The sequence below is a fragment of the Erythrolamprus reginae genome, chromosome 6 (genome assembly GCF_031021105.1).
Source record: "Erythrolamprus reginae isolate rEryReg1 chromosome 6, rEryReg1.hap1, whole genome shotgun sequence".
NCBI classification, from domain to species: Eukaryota; Metazoa; Chordata; class Lepidosauria; order Squamata; family Dipsadidae; genus Erythrolamprus; species Erythrolamprus reginae.
The window spans coordinates 88,341,500-88,360,785 of NC_091955.1; the positions used below are offsets into that span (position 1 = coordinate 88,341,500).

A 19,286-nucleotide genomic window follows, 5' to 3' on the forward strand; every position below is an offset into this window, starting at 1 on the left:
GGAAGCTGCCCCAGCAACGCGCGCGGGCTTGGGGACACCCCACCTCCGCTTCCCAGCTGGGAAACGAAGCTGGGGTGTCCCCAAGTGCGCGCGCGTCGCCCGCCCGCCCACGCCTTTGCTGGGGCCGCTTCCCAGCTGGGAAGCGGAGCTGGGGTTTCCCTGCGCGCGTGCCGCCCGCCCACGCCGTTGCTCGCGCCGCCGACCCAGGGAAGCCTCTGCCCGGCGGGGAAACTCCACCATCTACGCATGCGTGGAAGGGCACGCATGCGCAGATGGTGGAGTTTACTTCCGGGTTGAAAACTCGCGATATAGCGTTTCGCGATGATCGAGATCGCGAAAATCGAGGGATCACTGTATACCTAAGTTGTGCTTGAATTTTGAGAAAGTATTAAGCCATATCTCTTAATATTTAAATTTATTTAGGGTAGATTCCCTCCCCTAAAAAGTTACTTTCCCATTTAAATTAATTTCCCATATAAATTACTTTCCCATATAAATACAGGAATATATTTTTTTCTGCAGTATATAAATATATGGTGGCAAGTACCAAATCTTATCCTCTAAATTTTTTGCAACTTCTAATACTTTGGAAAAGGCTGTAAATTGACAGCCTCTTCCCACCTTTTCCTGCATCACTGTAACTTCAGAAACTTTTTTTCTGTCTCTATGTTTATTAGTAGATAAAAGATAAAAGCCCCTGGAAAACCTGAAAGCTTTCACTTTCCATATGAAAGGCTTGTTTGATTAAAGGGACTGTGTTGGGAATTTTTCATGACATGTATAATAATATCTAGTTGATAATTAACTGCATTTTATTTTGAAATAAAGGGTTGTGTATTTGATTTCTATGGTGTCCATTGCAACAAGTGACTTTGATTAATCTTCCTGATTAGTTTTGAACATGTTCATTCTGGCATAATAAAAGTTTTCTGTAGGGGATAATTAAAGTACCAGGTGTCAGTGGCACTATTATTATACTAGTGATGCAACCAGTGATTTGAAGGTCTGTTACATTTTGTTACCATTATTAATCATTGCTTTTAAATGAGAAAAAAACAGCCAAGTAAAATATCTTTATTATTTTCTCATTTCAGTTTACATTAATATTTACCAATATGATCTTACATTCTTTTTGGAAGGTAGGGATTCAGTTTATATAGATTCACTTATTAAAATTAAGGTAAATATTCATTGTACTGAATGGGCAATGGACTTGAGAAAAATGGTTTAACTAATGTGCTTTTGATTAAATGCCTTGATCAGTGCTAGAGAAAGCAAACTAACCATCACAGTGTTGCACTTATTGCTTCTATCTCCTATATTTTCCTATTAATTCTGAAAATTACAGGACCCCTGCATCTGGTCATTCATTCCAGGGTAGGAAAGCCTGGGATTAAAAAAATCACAGTGTAAATGTTTATATTGTTTGGAAATTGTCCCAAGATAACCTGACCTACTTCACTCCATGTAATGTCCTACTTAAAAGGTATTTTAGACACAACAGTAGTTAGATAAAGCTTAACATTTATAACTGAAGAAAACACCATTATGATCTATTCTTTGCTTTTATGTAACACTTTTAATTTTTGTATTGCATGGACAATTGTGTTTTGATACTAATGAGACTGTGTGTGTGTGTGTGTGTGTATAAAGAATTGTTCTAAAATACACACACAAGAAACTAAAGTTATGATTATTTGTCAATCCTTAACGTTAATTGCTTTTAGGCAGGATAGAAGAAAATTGTAGGTAGTGGAAATGAAGCTATCTTTGTATAGACTTAGAAGATGCAGTTTGATCGAAACTCGTCTTGTTGCTATTTGGTCTGATGTTTTCTTCCAGGATGTGACTTGATTACATAACTAAGTTAGGGTCTAGAGTTCTGAGATAGTATTTCATACCAAAGTAATTTGCATGATTCTCTATATCTTACATAGCTTTTGAAATCAACATGGCAATATAGTACAGGGTAGTTTGGCTCATTTGACTAGCACATTTTCTCTGAAAGGCTTGCTCTTACTATGCCCCTTTGTCTCAGGAACTGTCTTGGATTTTTGGTTTGACTTACATATTTTCTTATACTATACTGATTTTTAAAAATGTAGAGCTGAGTCTCAAGTGACTATGATTTGCCAGTGTCATTTACTTAAAACCCCCCCACCAATTTCTTTGGTTTATAACCAAGATGGGATAGAAATATTGACACTTGAAAATCAGAATGGCAGAACTGTGTACTTTTCCTTATGCTAAATTTAGCTTCAATTTAGGTTACAAACCGTAAGTTCTTATTTTACAAAATGCAGCCAGGAGAACGCTTTTTTTGTAGTTACAAAAGGTATTAGCTATATATAAACAGGAGTATCATTCTCCTGATTATTTTCTGTTAGTGACCTGAGCAGATCCCTCCAGTGAAATTTCAGCACTTTTTCAAGTAAAGGAAAATACATTTTGAAAGGTTAGAAATTGAGATTGTGAACGGAATTGTTTCAAATATGCCAGTACAATTCATTTAAAGTGATTTCTAAGATACTAGAGCCTCTGTTGAGAATTAGTGCCACATCTTTCTATAATGATGGACATGGATGCAGATAATGGTTCAGAGGATGTTTTTTAAAAAAAAAAACATGATCAAGATTGTTTTTAGCAAGAAAAATCACACACACCTTCAATATATCTTAACACCCTGCAAGGTCATGATTATTAATGTGAAGCAAATGTATTCCAGTGTCTGTGCTAATCAGTTCTTTATAAACAAGTTAGTTAAAAGATTGAAGGTTATTATACACTTACAGAAGTGTTTCACGGTTGTAGATCCGCTTAATCACACACGGCGCTTGAATTTAACAGATCGGACATTTTATTTTCTCTGCTTATAGTGAAAATATAGAATTTTCTTCTTTGACATATAATGACTTTAGCAAAGGATTAAACCAATTCATGGAAGATTTAGAGGGCTGGAATCATTTTCTACAAAAGGATTTCTGACCATGCAAGAGAATCTCTCCCTCCCTCCCTCCCCCCTTTAAAAAAAACCCCCAAACCTTTGCTCAAAAGAAAATTCTCCAGGCTACCAGCAGAGATTTTGGAGAAGTTGGCAGATGGACGCCATTGGTTATAATAGTTGTCAATTGTGATTACCTCCAGGGTCAGCCAGCAGGCTCCAATGCCAGAGAAGGAAGGTAGAAGAAGTTAGTGGGTAGAATTTCCTATTTGGAACGGGGTTGGGCTGTTCCTGTTTGCAAATTTGCAATACTCATAGCATTATATGATTTTTTTTTAAATGTTAATGAATCATCTATCTGCAGTAAGAGAAGAGTTTGAGAGTGACAAATATTTGCCTTATAGGAAAAGATGGAAGGAAAAAACTCTTTTGATGTTACCTTCAGGAAGTGTGCCTACACACTCCTGCAAAAAAATGTTTTATTTTTTAAAAGACAACCCACATCTACTTTAATGTATAGATATTTTTGCCTTTGCATTGGTTTACAATTACCGAATAAGGGAAGAATAGAATGATTGCTTTGAGCTTTTGAGTTCTAAGAGTTACATAGGGTGACATTGCTGAAGCTTTGAATGTTCTAACAATACCTTTACGTATCATACTCAACAAAGACGGTCCAAGGAGGGATTAAGGAGCCGGAGTTCTCCGGCTTTGGACTAGAAACAACCATTAGCCATGTTGGCTTAGAAGTCTCATACACTCTTCAAGATCAAGTGGAAAGACACCTGTTGTATCACTGAGTTCCTTAATGTGCTATCTGTAGGAAGGCACTGCACCCACGAGTACTGTGCACTGTAGTCAGATTGCTTACATGTTTTTTTAAAAAATGTAAAAAGGTTTCTAATATTTTGCATTCTCTAAAACATTTCAGCTTCATTCCTTCAAACATACTGCCTAACCTTTCATTCTGAAGTGAAAAAGATAAACAAATGCACAAAAATGTATAGGCACCCTTGGTCAAATTGTATGTTTCAGTGAGGCTTGAAATAACATCTTCAAATTTGAATATTTGATATTTATATACAGATTCAAGATAAGAAAACCAGGAATATGACAGTTGCAAAAGTTTGGTCACTGTTTACTTTGTATATCTTCTTTTGGCAAAAATAACAGCTGCATTTTCTATAGCTACCTATGAGATTCCTAATGCTGGTTTTGGAACGTTTCCATACTTTTGCTTGCAATCTTTACTGAAGTTTAAATTGGATTATTGATTGGAAGTTCTCAAACAGGCAGCAACTGCAAGGACTCTTAAGAGTGACCTTATTCCATTTCCGAAATTCTGCACCTTAATAAACTTATCACTTATTTCTTATTGCTCTACTATAGGAAATAGTGACTTCGCATATAAGTCAGTCCCATGTTATATACAACGTAATGCTTCAGTTGTGAGTTGACTTTGAAAGTTTCTTCATGCTGTTTTAATCAAATAGCAGCTTTTTAGTTAAGAGAGTTAATATTGAACGCAGTAAGATCTCATTCCAATATTTATTTAGGTAATGATAAATTTTACTTTTTAATCTATGGTAGTGGGTTTTTTTTAAAATAGCCTTTACTAATACTGTCGGTTTATACTTCATTTATATGTGATTCATTGTTATCCTAACTGCCAAATGAATAAAAATCCATTGCCGAGATTCACACAGTAAGTACCTAAATTTGGGTTACCTAGTTGTAATTCAGTGTTTTGGGCAAATGATATTTTTTCCCCTCCCCAATACCTGACCATTTTAATCAATCATATGACATCAACTCTGAGATTTCATTCCAGCTAATTTGAATCCCTCTTGATAGATATCTTAAAATTTTATTAAGCTTGACTGCATGGGCTTGAGTAGTTTGTGGTTAACAAGGTTAATGTTGGCTTTCCTGAAAGTTGTTTTGTCTACCCTGTTGCAGATAACTACATTGTGTAATTGTTGTTAAAGTGCATGATTGAAAATTCAGTGAACTCTTTTGGCAGAATCATTGAAGGGCAGACCAAATGCAGCCAAACAGCACTATAATTTTTATGGGGCTCCAGGGCTTAGCTAAAATAGTCTTACTCCCTTTCTTTTGCTCTTTGTGAAAATGTGTACTTCACTGCACATTTTATTGCCTCCTTGAAACGTCATCTGTTTCTCATTCAAGGCCTGGATTTTCAAGTAGCGTTTTCCATATGTTCTTGATAAACACCCGACTCCCCAGCTATAAAACAAATAGCAGATTTCCCTGGTCTATTAAGCTGAAGAAAATGGTAGAAAATTCTACCTATACTTAATTTGAGTTAAAGAATTCTGGAGTCACATGATTGTAAAGGGAGGGGGGTCATGCAAGTTTTACCCGTTCACTGTAGTGTGCTCTGAATGTCATTTCAAGTGCCTTAGAGCCTTGGAATCAGCCTTCAAAGAGATGCTTCTTCAGGGCATTATCTTACAATTGCTCCTTTCCTTCTGAGAAGTTTAGTTTAAGGCAATGACATCAAGAGGATTCTGTTAGATGCCTTGGCTTGCAGCCTGCACTATTCTACAAGTTATTGTCTTGTATGTATGGCATCGGACCAGAATATCTCCGGGACCGTCTTCTGCCGCACGAATACCAGCGACGGGTTAGGTCCCACAGAGTTGGCCTTCTCCAGGTCCCGTCGACTAAACAATGTCGTTTGGCGGGACCCAGGGGAAGAGCCTTCTCTGTGGCGGCCCCGGCCCTCTGGAACCAACTCCCCCCCCCCCGGTTATCAGGGTTGCCCCCACCCTCCTTGCCTTTCGTAAGCTCCTTAAAACCCACCTCTGTCGTCAGGCATGGGGGAATTGAGATATTCCCTTCCCCCTAGGCTTATAAAATTTTGGCATGGTATGTCTTGTTTGTATGATTGGTCTCTTAAATTGGGGTTTTTAAAATTACTTTTTATATTAGATTTGTTATATTTGTCTTTTTTACTGCTGTTAGCCGCCCCGAGTCTGCGGAGAGGGGCGGCATACAAATCAATCAATCAATCAATCAATCAATCAAATAAATAAATAAATAAATAAATAAATGTAAACTAGTGGGGAGTCTTCTGAAGTTTTGCTAATATTGTGGAAAAAAGTATAAATAATATATTCATTTCTTTGGGAAGATGCTGTATTCTTGGTTCAGGGCTAATAAGAGGGTAATAAATTGAAGTTTGCTCCAGTCAGCGTTTGGTTGGGTGAAGGTTTTTTAATACAGATTTTAGCTGGTTTTTGGAGGGAAGGATTATCAACCCCAGCAAAAGCATTTATGACTTCTGAGTTCTAATTCCAGTTTCATTGCTTAATTGCAATTCTGGTATTACTTCCGGCTGTGCTGGAAGTAAAATTATTTAGTATATTCCACAGAAGGCTGCATTTGAAACTATTTCAGAAACTTCAGGTGCTTAAGGATCTCACAATGAAAATTGGTTTTCTCACGACCACAACTTGGATTACAGGTAGTCCTTGATTTACTATCACAACTGAGACCAAAATTTCCATTCCATTCCAAGACACTTGTTAAAAGCGAGTTTTGTTCCATTTTACCACCTATTTTGTCACAGATGTTAAACGAGTCGCTGCAGTTTCTAGGTGAACTATGCAATCATTTAACAAATCCTGCTTCCCCCATTGACTTTGCTTGTTGGAAGCTAGCTGGGAGAATATAAATGGGGATCATATGACGCTGGGACAATGCAGCTTCCTAAATACATCCTTGTTACCAAATGCTGAAATTGGGGGAATGTTGCAGTGGTTGGAAGGATGAAAAGCACTTTTTCCAGTGCTGTTGTAACTTTAAAACGGTCACTAAATGGTTGGAAGTTGAGGACTACCTGTACTGCAGCCTGTTTCACATGAAACTGCCCTAAAGACCCTTTCAGTTGGTATACAAAGACAGTGGCTCAGTTGTTAACCAGCAAAATGTGACGTGTTGCTAGTGGGGTGCAATTTATTTATTTATTTTATTTATTATTTGGATTTGTATGCCGCCCCTCTCCGAAGACTCGGGGCGGCTCACAACAAGTGTAAAACAAATCATACATAATCCAATTAATTAAAATATTTAAAGATTTAAAAACCCCATATACTAACAGACACACACACAAGCATACCATGTATAAATTAAACGTGCCCAGGGGGAGATGTTTAGTTTCCCCATGCCTGACGGCAAAGGTGGGTTTTGAGGAGTTTACGGAAGGCAGGAAGAGTAGGGGCAGTTCTGATCTCCGGGGGGAGTTGGTTCCAGAGAGCCGGTGCCACCACAGAGAAAGCTCTCCCCCTGGGGCCCGCCAACCGACATTGTTTAGTTGACTGGACCCGGAGGAGGCCCACTCTGTGGGACCTGATCGGTCGCTGGGATTCGTGCGGCAGAAGGCGGTCTCGGAGATATTCTGGTCCGATGCCATGAAGGGCTTTAAAGGTCATAACCAACACTTTGAATTGTGACCGGAAACTGATCGGCAGCCAATGCAGACTGCGGAGTGATGGTGAAACATGGGCATACCTGGGTAAGCCCCTGACTGCTCTCGCAGCTGCATTCTGCACGATCTGAAGTTTCCAAACACTTTTCAAAGGTAGACCCATGTAATTTCAGTTATAGTTAATCTATTAAGGTCTATATGTCTTGGTGCCCAAGTATTTTTAGGACTTTCTCTTTAATTTGGAACTAATCATCCAGTATTAATATCCCAAGGAAAAAAAATCACTTTTGATAGGGCATTTTTATAAAGTTACGAAGAAAGTTACATTCTATTCTAGTCTATTATAGTTATATTACATTCTAGTCTATTATAACTCCCATGGAGCAGGCTTCCCTTGCAAACACAGTGGTGTTTTTTGAAAATTTACTACACTATTTCTTCTGATTCAAATTGTTCATATGGTAGGTATTTCTCACTTCAGATTTTTTATACTTTATGTGCATTACGGAAAGTTTGATGATTTTTACAGGTTAGAAATTTAATAGCATACGGCAGCTAAAGTTTTCATAGGTGTCTGGATTATATTAACATATGCTCATCTCAAAACATCTGCATATTTCCCATTATAAAAATGTTGGATATAATTTATAACCGGTGTTAGCTAAGTGTCTTGTGTCCTAAGGTCTACCATCTATATTCTAAGATTTGATGGAGAGGATATTCTTTGCATTTTTAAAGAAAAATATCATTTATTACTCAGATTATATATGATTTTTTTCATGTTGAGGGTGGCAATTTATTATTTTGGGGGGGGGTTTAAGTGTTAGTCTTGATTACTAAAGGCCTGAATATAAATTATTCCAAGAAACTTTCATTTTAACAGACTTGTTCCTTTTTTGACAGCTTATGAGAAATTTCCAGCACAGTGAATTATGTGTATATATAAAGATCTTAGATTTATTGCTTTCTAGTGGCTTACAAATCATTTTTTAGCTTCCATGTCAGAATTAATGGAGCAAGAAAAGTTAAGGGGAGATCTTTAAAAACATTTTGTAATTTCATGTTTACTTTTCAAAATTAAAAACCTGTTTGTCATGCAGCAATGGAAACCCAGTTACATCTGCCGAAAGATAGTTATTTTATGATTTCTAATCTAAAACAGGGCTCTCCAAATCTGGCAACTTTAAAAGAGTTACGGCTGAGGAATTCTGGGAGTTAAAGTCCACAAGTTTTAAAGTTGCCAAGTTTGGAGACCCATGTGCCAGAACTAGCAGCAGAAGAGCTAAGTTGTGAGTTGGGGAAAACTGGTTTTGCATACGATATTGTTGCTTCTGAGCCAAGTTAGCGTAAGGTTTGCATCTCTGAAATACGTTTCTATTGGTTAATATAGGTACAGTATACAGTGTTCCCTCGATTTTCGCGGGGGATGTGTTCCTAGACCGCCCACGAAAGTCGAATTTCCGTGAAGTAGAGATGCGGAAGTAAATACTGTACACTATTTTTGGCTATGAACAGTATCACAAGCCTTCCCTTAACACTTTAAACCCCTAAACTGCAATTTCCCATTCCCTTAGCAACCATTTAGATTATTACTCACCATGTTTATTTATTAAAGTTTATTAAAAAAATATTTAATAAAGTTGGATGAAAGTTTGGCGATGACGTATGACGTCATCAGGTGGGGAAAACCATGGTATAGGGAAAACAGCAAAGTAATTTTTAATTAATATTTTTGAAAAACCGTGGTATAGCCGTTTCGCGAAGTTCGAACCCGCGAAAATCGAGGGACCACTGTACTGAATTCCATAACCATTGATATAATTGCTAATCCTTCAGAACTAAATTGTTCCTGAAGGACAGTAGCCTTCAACTAATTCTTTACAGAACATTTATAAATTGTTGAAATAAATCATGTAAGCAGTTTTAGCCATTGGGTGCCAAAATTATTTTCTGTATATTCTGCTTAATTTGCTTGACATTTTTACTAAAATGGATTTCCTGTCTATTCATTACTAAAAGAAATTTTGCTAAAAGAGATTTTGGCAAACCTATAGCATGAGTACCAGAGTTGACACACAATGCCCTCTCTATGGCCACGCGAGCTGTTGCCCCATTTCAGCTCTGCTGTGCCTGTGTGTGTGCCTCTCACCGGCCAGCTGGTCTTTGGGTCTCTGCCACACACGGGCAGGGCACATACGGAAGACAGGGGGCTTGAATGGGGCTCATGTGCACATTGAAATTTGTTGGTTCAGACACTTGCTTGCTTTGGGCACTCGGTCCAGAAAAGGTTAGCCATCACTGCCCTATATCTGGAGCAGAGTACAGTGATACCTCGTCTTACAAACCCCCTCATCATACAAACTTTTCAAGATACAAACCCGGGGTTTAAGATTTTTTTTGCCTCTTCTTCCAAACTATTTTCACCTTACAAACCCAAGCTGCCACCACTGGGATGCCCCGCCTCCGGACTTCTGTTGCCAGCGAAGCGCCTGTTTTTGCGCTGCTGGGATTCCCCTGAGGCTCCCCTCCATGGAAAACTCCACCTCCGGACTTCTGTGTTTTTGCGATGCTGCAGGGGAATCCCAGCAGTGCAAAAACGGGCGCTTCGCTGGCAACGGAAGTCCGGAGGTGAGGTTTCCCAGCGATGGGAGCCTCAGCGAAAACGCAGCATCACAAAAACACGGAACTCCGGAGGTGGGGTTTCGAGGACATCCATGTTTTTGCGATGCTGCAATTTTGCTGAGGCTCCCCTCGCTGGAAACCCCACCTCTGGACTTCCGTTGACAGCAAAGCACCCGTTTTTGCGTTGTTGGATTCCCCTGCAGCATCACAAAAACATGGAAGTCCGGAGGTGGGGTTTCCATGGAGGGGAGCATCAGGGGAATCCCAGCAGCACAAAAACGAGCGCTTTGGCTGGCAAAAGGGGTGAGTTTTGGGCTTGCACGCATTGATCGCTTTTCCATTGATTCTTATGGGAAACATTGTTTCGTCTTACAAACTTTTCACCTTACAAACCTCGTCCCGGAGCCAATTAAGTTCGAGGTATCACTGTATATTTATTGTGTTGTCTTTTAACATGAAAGTCTTGCAATAGTCTTATTTCAAGCCATTAAAGCAAACATTGCACAATACAAAAAAAATACAAACCTAATACTGTTGGGAACTCCCTTTGAAAGTTTCCAGTTTTAGATAAACACACATTAGGAGAAAGGAAAATGAAGAAGACAGCGTGGATAGGAGCACATGCATTTGAGAAAGATACGATTAATAATTATGCGGTGCTTTTAGAACGATTCACCTTTTTTTAGCCATTTGTTGTAAACTGAATATTGGATGAAGTTCGAACACAGCTTTCTTGGTATGAATCGATTAATTGTATTTTTACAAAAAAGTTTGCCCTTTGCTTAAAAAAAAGTGAATACATATAAGGAGAACTAATTCTGAATTCAGAACAAATTGAACAAAATGTGCGATAATCAAGATGGCTGTGTTCCGTTGGAACAAAGCCCTGAAGTACCTTGGAGGGTCTCCAGCTTCAAAACAAATCTCTTGGAGAATGCAATTTTTTTTTTCAAGCTAAGAACACTTGAAAAGGCCTATTCCAGGAGCAAAATGGCATATTTCAGGTTTACTTTCTTTGACTGGAAAACTTGAGATGCTGCCACTCAAGACAGCTAACTTTTGTTCTGAAGTTGGAACGCAGAAATTTGTTTTGAGCTTGACGTGCTTGTACATACCAGAGCTTTTGGGGGGCAGGGAGGTGTATTCACCAAGATTAATCTGGCAAGCAAGAATGTTCATTAGCAGGTGGATTAGTTGTTAGGCAGACAGTCCTGACCAAGCTCTTCTGAAGGGTTTCCCCCCCCCCCCTACCAATTAGTTAAGAGAACATAGGACTGCTTATATTGCCTTGATTAAGTTGCTGGTTTTAATTTTGTGTTGTTATATTTGTGGCCGTTTCATGCTTATTTTGATTTTGTATACTGCTATGAGTTACAACACTCTAGAAATCCAATAAAATAACAGGTATCCAGATTAACTACGGATGACATTGTAGCTTGTACATGTTAACTGAGTGACCATATTCAGATGCTTTTCTTAAAGATGAAAACAATCACTCTGAGTATTGTATTGGCAGTTCTGTGTTAGCAAAAACTTCAGAAGAGAAGGATTTAGGGGTAGTGATTTCTGACAGTCTCAAAATGGGTGAACAGTGCAGTCAGGTGGTAGGGAAAGCAAGTAGGATGCTTGGCTGCATAGCTAGAGGTATAACAAGCAGGAAGAGTGGGGGGATTATGATCCCGCTTTATAGAGCGCTGGTGAGACCACATTTAGAATACTGTGTTCAGTTCTGGAGACCTCACCTACAAAAAGATATTGACAAAATTGAACAGGTCCAAAGATGGGCTACAAGAATGGTGGAAGGTCTTAAGCATAAAACGTATCAGGAAAGACTTCATGAACTCAATCTGTATAGTCTGGAGGACAGAAGGAAAAGGGGGACATGATTGAAACATTTAAATATGTTAAAGGGTAAAATAAGGTCCTGGAGGGAAGTGTTTTTAATAGGAAAATGAACACAAGAACAAGGGGACACAATCTGAAGTTAGTTGTGGGAAAGATCAAAAGCAACATGAGAAAATATTATTTTACTGAAAGAGTAGTAGACCCTTGGAACAAACTTCCAGCAGACGTGGTAGATAAATCCACAGTAACTGAATTTAAACATGTCTGGGATAAACATATATCCATCCTAAGATAAAAGACAGAGAATAGTAAAAGGGCAGACTAGATGGACCATGAGGTCTTTTTCTGCCATCAGACTTCTATGTTTCTATCATTTTGAGTTTATTTTGAGAAACACTAAAATTGGAGGATAATAGGAAGCCCAAGCTTCCTCAGAATGCAATAGAAGCTCTTTGGATTTTGTTTCCACTACAGCCGCCTTAACCCAAAATCTTGCTTCCGAAATTATAGGAAAGTTTGCATTGGCCTGGGATATAATAGGAATATGCAACAGGAAGGCTAACCTGACATAAATCTGAGAATCTTTTGGGGACTAGAATGAAGTGGCAATTTTGGCTCAAAACTACGGTGTTCATTCTCCAAAGAAATTGATGTTTTTCTTTGCGGCTGATTTATCACTGCACCACACACATGTGTCTCAGATGTGTTCAGCATAGCATTTTGGACTGATGTCCTAATCAAAGAAAAGTGCTTTTGGAAATCAGTTAAACCTGTCTACGTTTTGAGCCTCTAATCTGACAAATACTATTTCTTTCATTATTGCTTCCATACCAGTTTTAAGTTACAGTAAAAAATATTTTATGGCTGAATGTTTCTTATTACAACTTTTGATAGTAAACTTCTATTTCTGGAGTATAGATTAGATTAGATTAGATTTATTGGATTTATATGCCGCCCCTCTCCGCAGACACGGGGCGGCTCACAACAATGCTAAAAACAGTACATAGTAACAAATCTAATATTTAGCAGCAATCTAAATTACAGTTTTAGGTTTAAAAGTCCATAAAAGAAACCCCAATATATAAAAAAAACAAGCACACAATCATACACCAAAACTACATGGGCAACGGGGAGATGTTTCAATTCCCCCATGCCTGACGGCAGAGGTGGGTTTTAAGGAGTTTACGAAAGGCAAGGAGGGTGGGGGCAATCCTAATCTCTGGGGGGAGCTGGTTCCAGAGGGTCGGAGCCATCACAGAGAAGGCTCTTCCCCTGGGTCCCGCCAGACGACATTGTTTAGTCGACGGGACCCGGAGAAGGCCAGCTCTGTGGGACCTAACCTGTTGCTGGGATTCGTGTGGCAGAAGGCGGTCCCAGAGATATTCTGGTCCGGTGCCATGAAGTATAGAATTCAGAGCTAGATGTAAAGGAAATTATATTGCTTCTGAGAATTTATAGTTTAACAGTTCTTTGAAAACACAAAAAATGAAAGGAGATTGCAGTCACTTCTCATTAGTCATTCATTTCAGTAGTATCATATCACTGTGTATAAGATCTTCTCATTGTTAACATTGCTAAGAATTAGAAACCCTTGACAGTCACTCCAAGGTCACTCAGGACTTTTTGCTGACCGATGAGAATCTAGCTTCCTGCTTCCCGTCTTGCTTTAAGTAATTACCAAAACATTGGCTGAGACTAGTATTCTTCAGAAAGTGCTGCAAAAATTCCAGGAATGAGTTCTAAGATTGTAAATTGGAAAGGCCCAGCCAAGTAATATTAGGATTGCGCCCTGGTTAATACTTTGATGTGAGATCTCCAGGAAATACACACTAGGGCTATAGCCTAGTCTGGAAATCCCAACTCAACATATATGCACATATGTTTATGCGATGCATGAGAAGGAGGCACTGGCAAAATACTCTAAATCAGTGGTTTTCAACCTTTCTAATGTCGTGACCCCTTAATACAGTTCCTTATGTTGTGGTGACCCCCAACCATAAGTCTAAATCAGTGGTTTTCAACCTTTCTAATGCCGTGACCCCTTAATACAGTTCCTTATGTTGTGGTGACCCCAACCATAAGTCTAAATCAGTGGTTTTCAACCTTTCTAATGCCGTGACCCCTTAATACAGTTCCTTATGTTGTGGTGACCCCCAACCATAAGTCTAGCGCCAATTCTCCCAACAGTTTTAAGCTGATTGGCAGGAAGGTCTACGGAGAGGGGTGGCATACAAATCTAAGAAAGAAAGAAAGAAAGAAAGAAAGAAAGAAAGAAAGAAAGAAAGAAAGAAGGATCATAGGGACACCTTCACTGTAAACGCCTGATTGGTTGGATTGTAAAAATATGTTCCAAGGCGCCAAAATATAAATCATAGTTTTTAACACCATAGGAAATTTTTATTTTCCCATGGTCTTAGGTGACCCCTGTGAAACAGTCATTCGACACACACCCCAAAGAGGTCCCGACCCCCAGGTTGAGAACCACTGCTCTAAATTGTTGCCAACAACACTACCCAGATGTTTCTATTGAAGCCATAAGCACTCAAGCTCAACTGAAAAGAAACCTTGACATTGTTAAAATTGAATGTTTTTTTTCTGTGGTCTTTGAAGTTTGGTAAAGAAACATTTGAAGATCATAAAGGTTCAGCTAAAATGACTTAAGAGATGTTAAAGGAAAAAATGATTTTTAAAAACAATACAATAAATTGGTCAATATGAGGTAAAAGTATAGATTTTAAAGGTAAATTAAACCCTACCAGTATAGCGTAAACACTAAAATAGATTGAATAGGAGTGGATGAAGCATAACACTACTATCTTTTCTACTTACTTTAGGAATTGTTCAATTTCATTGGCACCTACAATTTTAAATAATGTTTTCCAGACCAGTTAAAGGCCCCATGAGAATGTTGCTACTTCCTTTAAACATAACATGGTATAATTGATTTATAAATATTTATTTTGTAAAATTTATCAGTAACATTAAAATCCTGTGCCTCTTTTTGGAGAAGTGTATTGGAGAGCCATGTAATTTACTTGGCACCTTTTTTTGAAAGTGATTTGCCACTTCCTTCTTCCTAGGGGATCAGAGAGAGCAATTGGCTCAAGTCATCCAACTGACATCATGCCTAAAACAGGGCTAGAATTTATGGTCTCCTGGTGGCTTTGAATGCTCTGACGCACTGGTTGGAGAATATGTATTTAACCACGTATTTGATGAAATTGTCCCTCTATTGAAAATATATTAATCATTTTTCCCCCTCTTCTTTTAGCATAAGCAGTACCATAATGGATGTAGACAGCACAATTTCCAGTGGACGTTCAACTCCAGTCATGATGAATGGACAGGGAGTGACGACTTCATCTGCAAAAAGTATTGCTTATAATTGCTGCTGGGACCAGTGCCACTCTTGCTTCAACTCCAGTCCGGATCTAGCAGATCACATTCGGTCCATACACGTAGATGGTCAGCGAGGAGGGGTTGGTGTTTTTTTTTAATTTGTCTTTTCTAACATCTGTCTGTTAAACCAGAAACTAAACATGTTTAATAAATAAAGACGCAGTGGTGTATACTTTTAAAACCAATCAAAAAAAGCTTAAAATTCTTACAACCAATTTTGCCGCACGAATCCCAGCGACCAGTTAGGTCCCACAGAGTTGGCCTTCTCCGGGTCCCGTCAACTAAACAATGTCGTTTGGCGGGACCCAGGGGAAGAGCCTTCTCTGTGGCGGCCCCGACCTTTTGGAACCAACTCCCCCCAGATATCAGAGTTGCCCCCACCCTCCTAGCCTTTCGTAAGCTCCTTAAAACCCACCTCTGTCATCAGGCATGGGGGAATTGACATTTTCCCTCCCCCTAGGCTTATAAAATTTATGGTTGGTTTCTAAACTGGGGTTTTTTAAATTAACTTAAATATTAGATTTGTTTACATTGTATTATTATTGCTGTGAGCCGCCCCGAGTCTGCGGAGAGGGGCGGCATACAAATCTGATTAAATAAATAAATAAATAAATAAATATTTCAAGAGTGGGAACTGAAATAGGCTTAAAATGCGAATTACAAGTAATACTGAATGATGGGACTGATATCCCATGTAGGAACAAATGCGTTATACTCCAGATTTATTATCACAGACAAAAGGGAGCTGAAGAGGAAGAAAAGGTGAACCATAGGTGGAACAGCTGAAAATACGGAGGCGGATAGTAGAATATACCGAAATACATGGTTGTCCTAACGACTTGATAGAACAAAAAATAAGCTTTGAGATTACAGTATGCCAAATAAAAGCAAAGCCAAAACAAACATAGTGCATGTTTCCAAATAGAGGAGCAGAAGCTGTCAGATAGATTTAGTGGTAAAATGTCATTTGGCGGGACCCAGGGGAAGAGCCTTCTCTGTGGCGGCCCCGGCCCTCTGGAACCAACTCCCCCCAGAGATTAGAATAGCCCCCACCCTTCTTGCCTTTCGTAAGCTTCTCAAAACCCACCTCTGTCGTCAGGCATGGGGGAACTGAGATATTCTTTCTCCCTTCTACAATTTATGTATGGTATGTTTGTATGTATGATTGGTTTTAAAATAAGGGTTTTCAGTTGTTTTAGTATTGGATTGTCGCATGTTGTTTTTACCACTGTTGTTAGCCGCCCCGAGTCTACGGAGAGGGGTGGCATACAAATCCAATAAATAAATAGAATAAGTAAATAAATAAAATGGGATGAGTAAAGATAAGAGATACAAATTCATCTGCCTATGAAAGTGGATGTAAGTAAGCGATTCATTTTTGACTGTAGTGAGAAATACTTTAAAATGGGGCAAAACTCACTTTAACAACTGTCTTGCTAACCAATTTGAGCTCAATTGTTGTAAGTTGAGGACTACCTGTGCTTTTTGTACAGTAATCCCTCGCTACTTTGCGGTTCATCTTTTGCGGATTTGCTACTTCACGGATTTTCAAAGGGGGCTTAAATCCATTGAAAATTTTAAATCCATTAAAAATTCATAAAATTCTTCCACAGTACTACTGTACTCTATTAAAGAAACTGGTAGGATATCACATGTAGTTCCAGCTGAAAAACATTATAGAAGGACTGTTTAATGCAAAGGGTGGGTTTTAAAAGTCCAAATACTCATTAAATACATAAAAAAATAGCTTCCCTCTACTTCAGTGTTTCCCAACCTTGGCAACTTGGAGATATCTGGACTTCAACTCCCAGAATTCCCCAGCCAGCGAATGCTGGCTGGGGAATTTTGGGAGTTTAAAGTCCAGATATCTCCAAGTTGCCAAGGTTGGGGAACACTGCTCTACTTCACAGAAATTCATTTTTCACGGGTGGTCTTGGAACGCATCCCCCGTGAAAAACCAGGGATCACTGTAATCGGTTTGGAGGAGTAAGTTGAAGTGTTGAAGTAAATTGGTTTGGAGGAGTTGGAAAATTGGGGAAGAAGGAATGAGTTATGAAGAAGATGGTCTAATCTGACGATGTTCTAGATCCTGTCCTTAAGTCAGCGAAAGAACACTAGGAACCACATTCTTGAGGTCTTATGCAATATAGTGTTACACCAGGCTTCATCTAGGTCCATTTTTGCACTTTCTTTTGTATTACTTGGTTATCCAAATCAAGTGAAATTCTAAAAAGATGTAATAGATGATTATTAGTCAAGCTCTTCCTTTGATACATTTCAGATTTAAATTGCCAATCGTATTTTTATTGTGTGTTTTCCGTAAGTTAGGATAGTATTGACATCCTGGTATTTTTTTCCGCCTCTATTTAGTTGCAATACATTTTTTTCATTTGAAATGCACATTATATATATCAGTTTGAGTTTCTGATTCTTTTAACACAGCTAGAATCATGACTAGGCTCTAACGATGGCCTTCAGCTTGTTAAGAGGGGGAAGAAGTAATTTATGAGGAGCTGCTTTGGTTTGTTGTACTTCAGCTGGAGCAACAGCTACTAAGCGATAATGTTCATTCCAAAGCAAATTAAAATTCTTTACAGTTTTGGCATGTTACAGCCAAAGCCATACAGCCGTGCCAAGTAGTGTCCTAGGAGCAAGTGGTGGGAATGTGCCTTTTCTGCCATTCCTTCTTCGTCCTTGTTTGACTTAGCAGATAATCTCATGTGTATCCTTTCTAATCATTGTTTTTAAAGGCATAAAGATACTGCCTTGGGGGATGTTTCAAGTGGAATTCTTGCCCTGCTTTAACCATCACACACTGTCTCCAAAATAGGCTCCATTGGCCTTGCTTGCATTTGCTGAAGGGTAAAAATTGAAACAGACTCATAAGGTTGAATTAAACTAAATAATAAAATAAAAAATAAAAAAATAAAATGAGGTTTAAAACTCAGATCCACTATTGTAGAATTGATCCAGAATGTGTTGGCGGTGACCAGATTGCAAGCTCTGGATCCCATCAGTTAAGCAGTATAGTAGCATAGGACTTGGGAAGCAGGTTCTTTCTTCACTTGGAAGATCAGACCAAGAAATTTAACTACAGTAGTACCTCTAGATACGAGCTGCTCCACATGCGAGTATTCCAAGTTACGAGCCACGATGCGAGCGAAATTTCTGTTCGACACCCGAGCTTAAATTCGGGATACGAGCCGAGCTTCTACTAGGTGGCGCAAGAATCCTTGCTTCTGGTTATCTCGGCGCAAAAAACGAAGTCTAAAGGCATTCGTTCAAGATGCGAGTTGATCGACTTACGAGCTCGGGTCTGGAACGAATTAAACTCGTATGTCGAGGTACCACTGTACTTAGGAAGGAAAGATTAAATTACTTTTATAGAAATTAGCTATAACAGGAGAACCTTGCAAGTCTGATTAGGCCACACCTCCTCTTCCTTCTTACATAATTCATTCAATTTAGGGGGTGTCTGTCTCAGCTACTTCTGAATGGTATCTGGATCTTCTGGACTTAAAAAATGTTTACGTCCCTTTCATAATTCCATCCGGGTCATTTTGAGTACACTCTATATCAGTGATGGCGAAAACCATATTTTTGGTTCGCATGCCAAAATGGTGTGTGTGTGTGCTAGCATGCGTGCCCATGCCAACACCCCTTCCCTCCCTCCCCACGCATGCATACTCCCCCCTGCATTGCCCCCCTGCCCTGTGCAAGTGCACAGGCCTTACTGAAGCCTGGTATGTGGAAAAAATGCCCAAATGGACAAACCGGAAGCTCAGAAAAACACACTTCTGTTTTGCTGTTCTGATTTTTTTGCACTCCAGGGCTCCAGGAAGCTTCCCTGATCCTCCAGAGTGCAAAAAACAGCACAATGGCAAACCGGAAGTGCGTTTTTACAAACCTCTGGTTTGTCCATTGGGCGATTTTTATTTTTATTTTGGTTGCCTCCAGGGCTTCAGGGAAGCTTCCAGAGGGCGAAACGGCCTTTCCCAAGGCCGAAAATCAGTCACATGCGCGCAG

At 39.2% G+C, this 19,286-nt stretch overlaps 1 protein-coding gene across 4 annotated transcripts in view; it reads left to right on the plus strand.

Annotated features, from left to right (window-relative positions):
• AEBP2 (AE binding protein 2) overlaps positions 1–19,286 on the plus strand; it is a 70,994-nt gene that overhangs the window by 6,301 nt on the left and 45,407 nt on the right. For all 4 annotated transcript variants that reach the window (XM_070754336.1, XM_070754338.1, XM_070754337.1 and 1 more), the window contains exon 2: positions 15,133–15,340. In XM_070754336.1, coding sequence (XP_070610437.1) covers positions 15,133–15,340 — 208 coding nt within the window. The remainder of the gene's footprint in view (positions 1–15,132; positions 15,341–19,286) is intronic.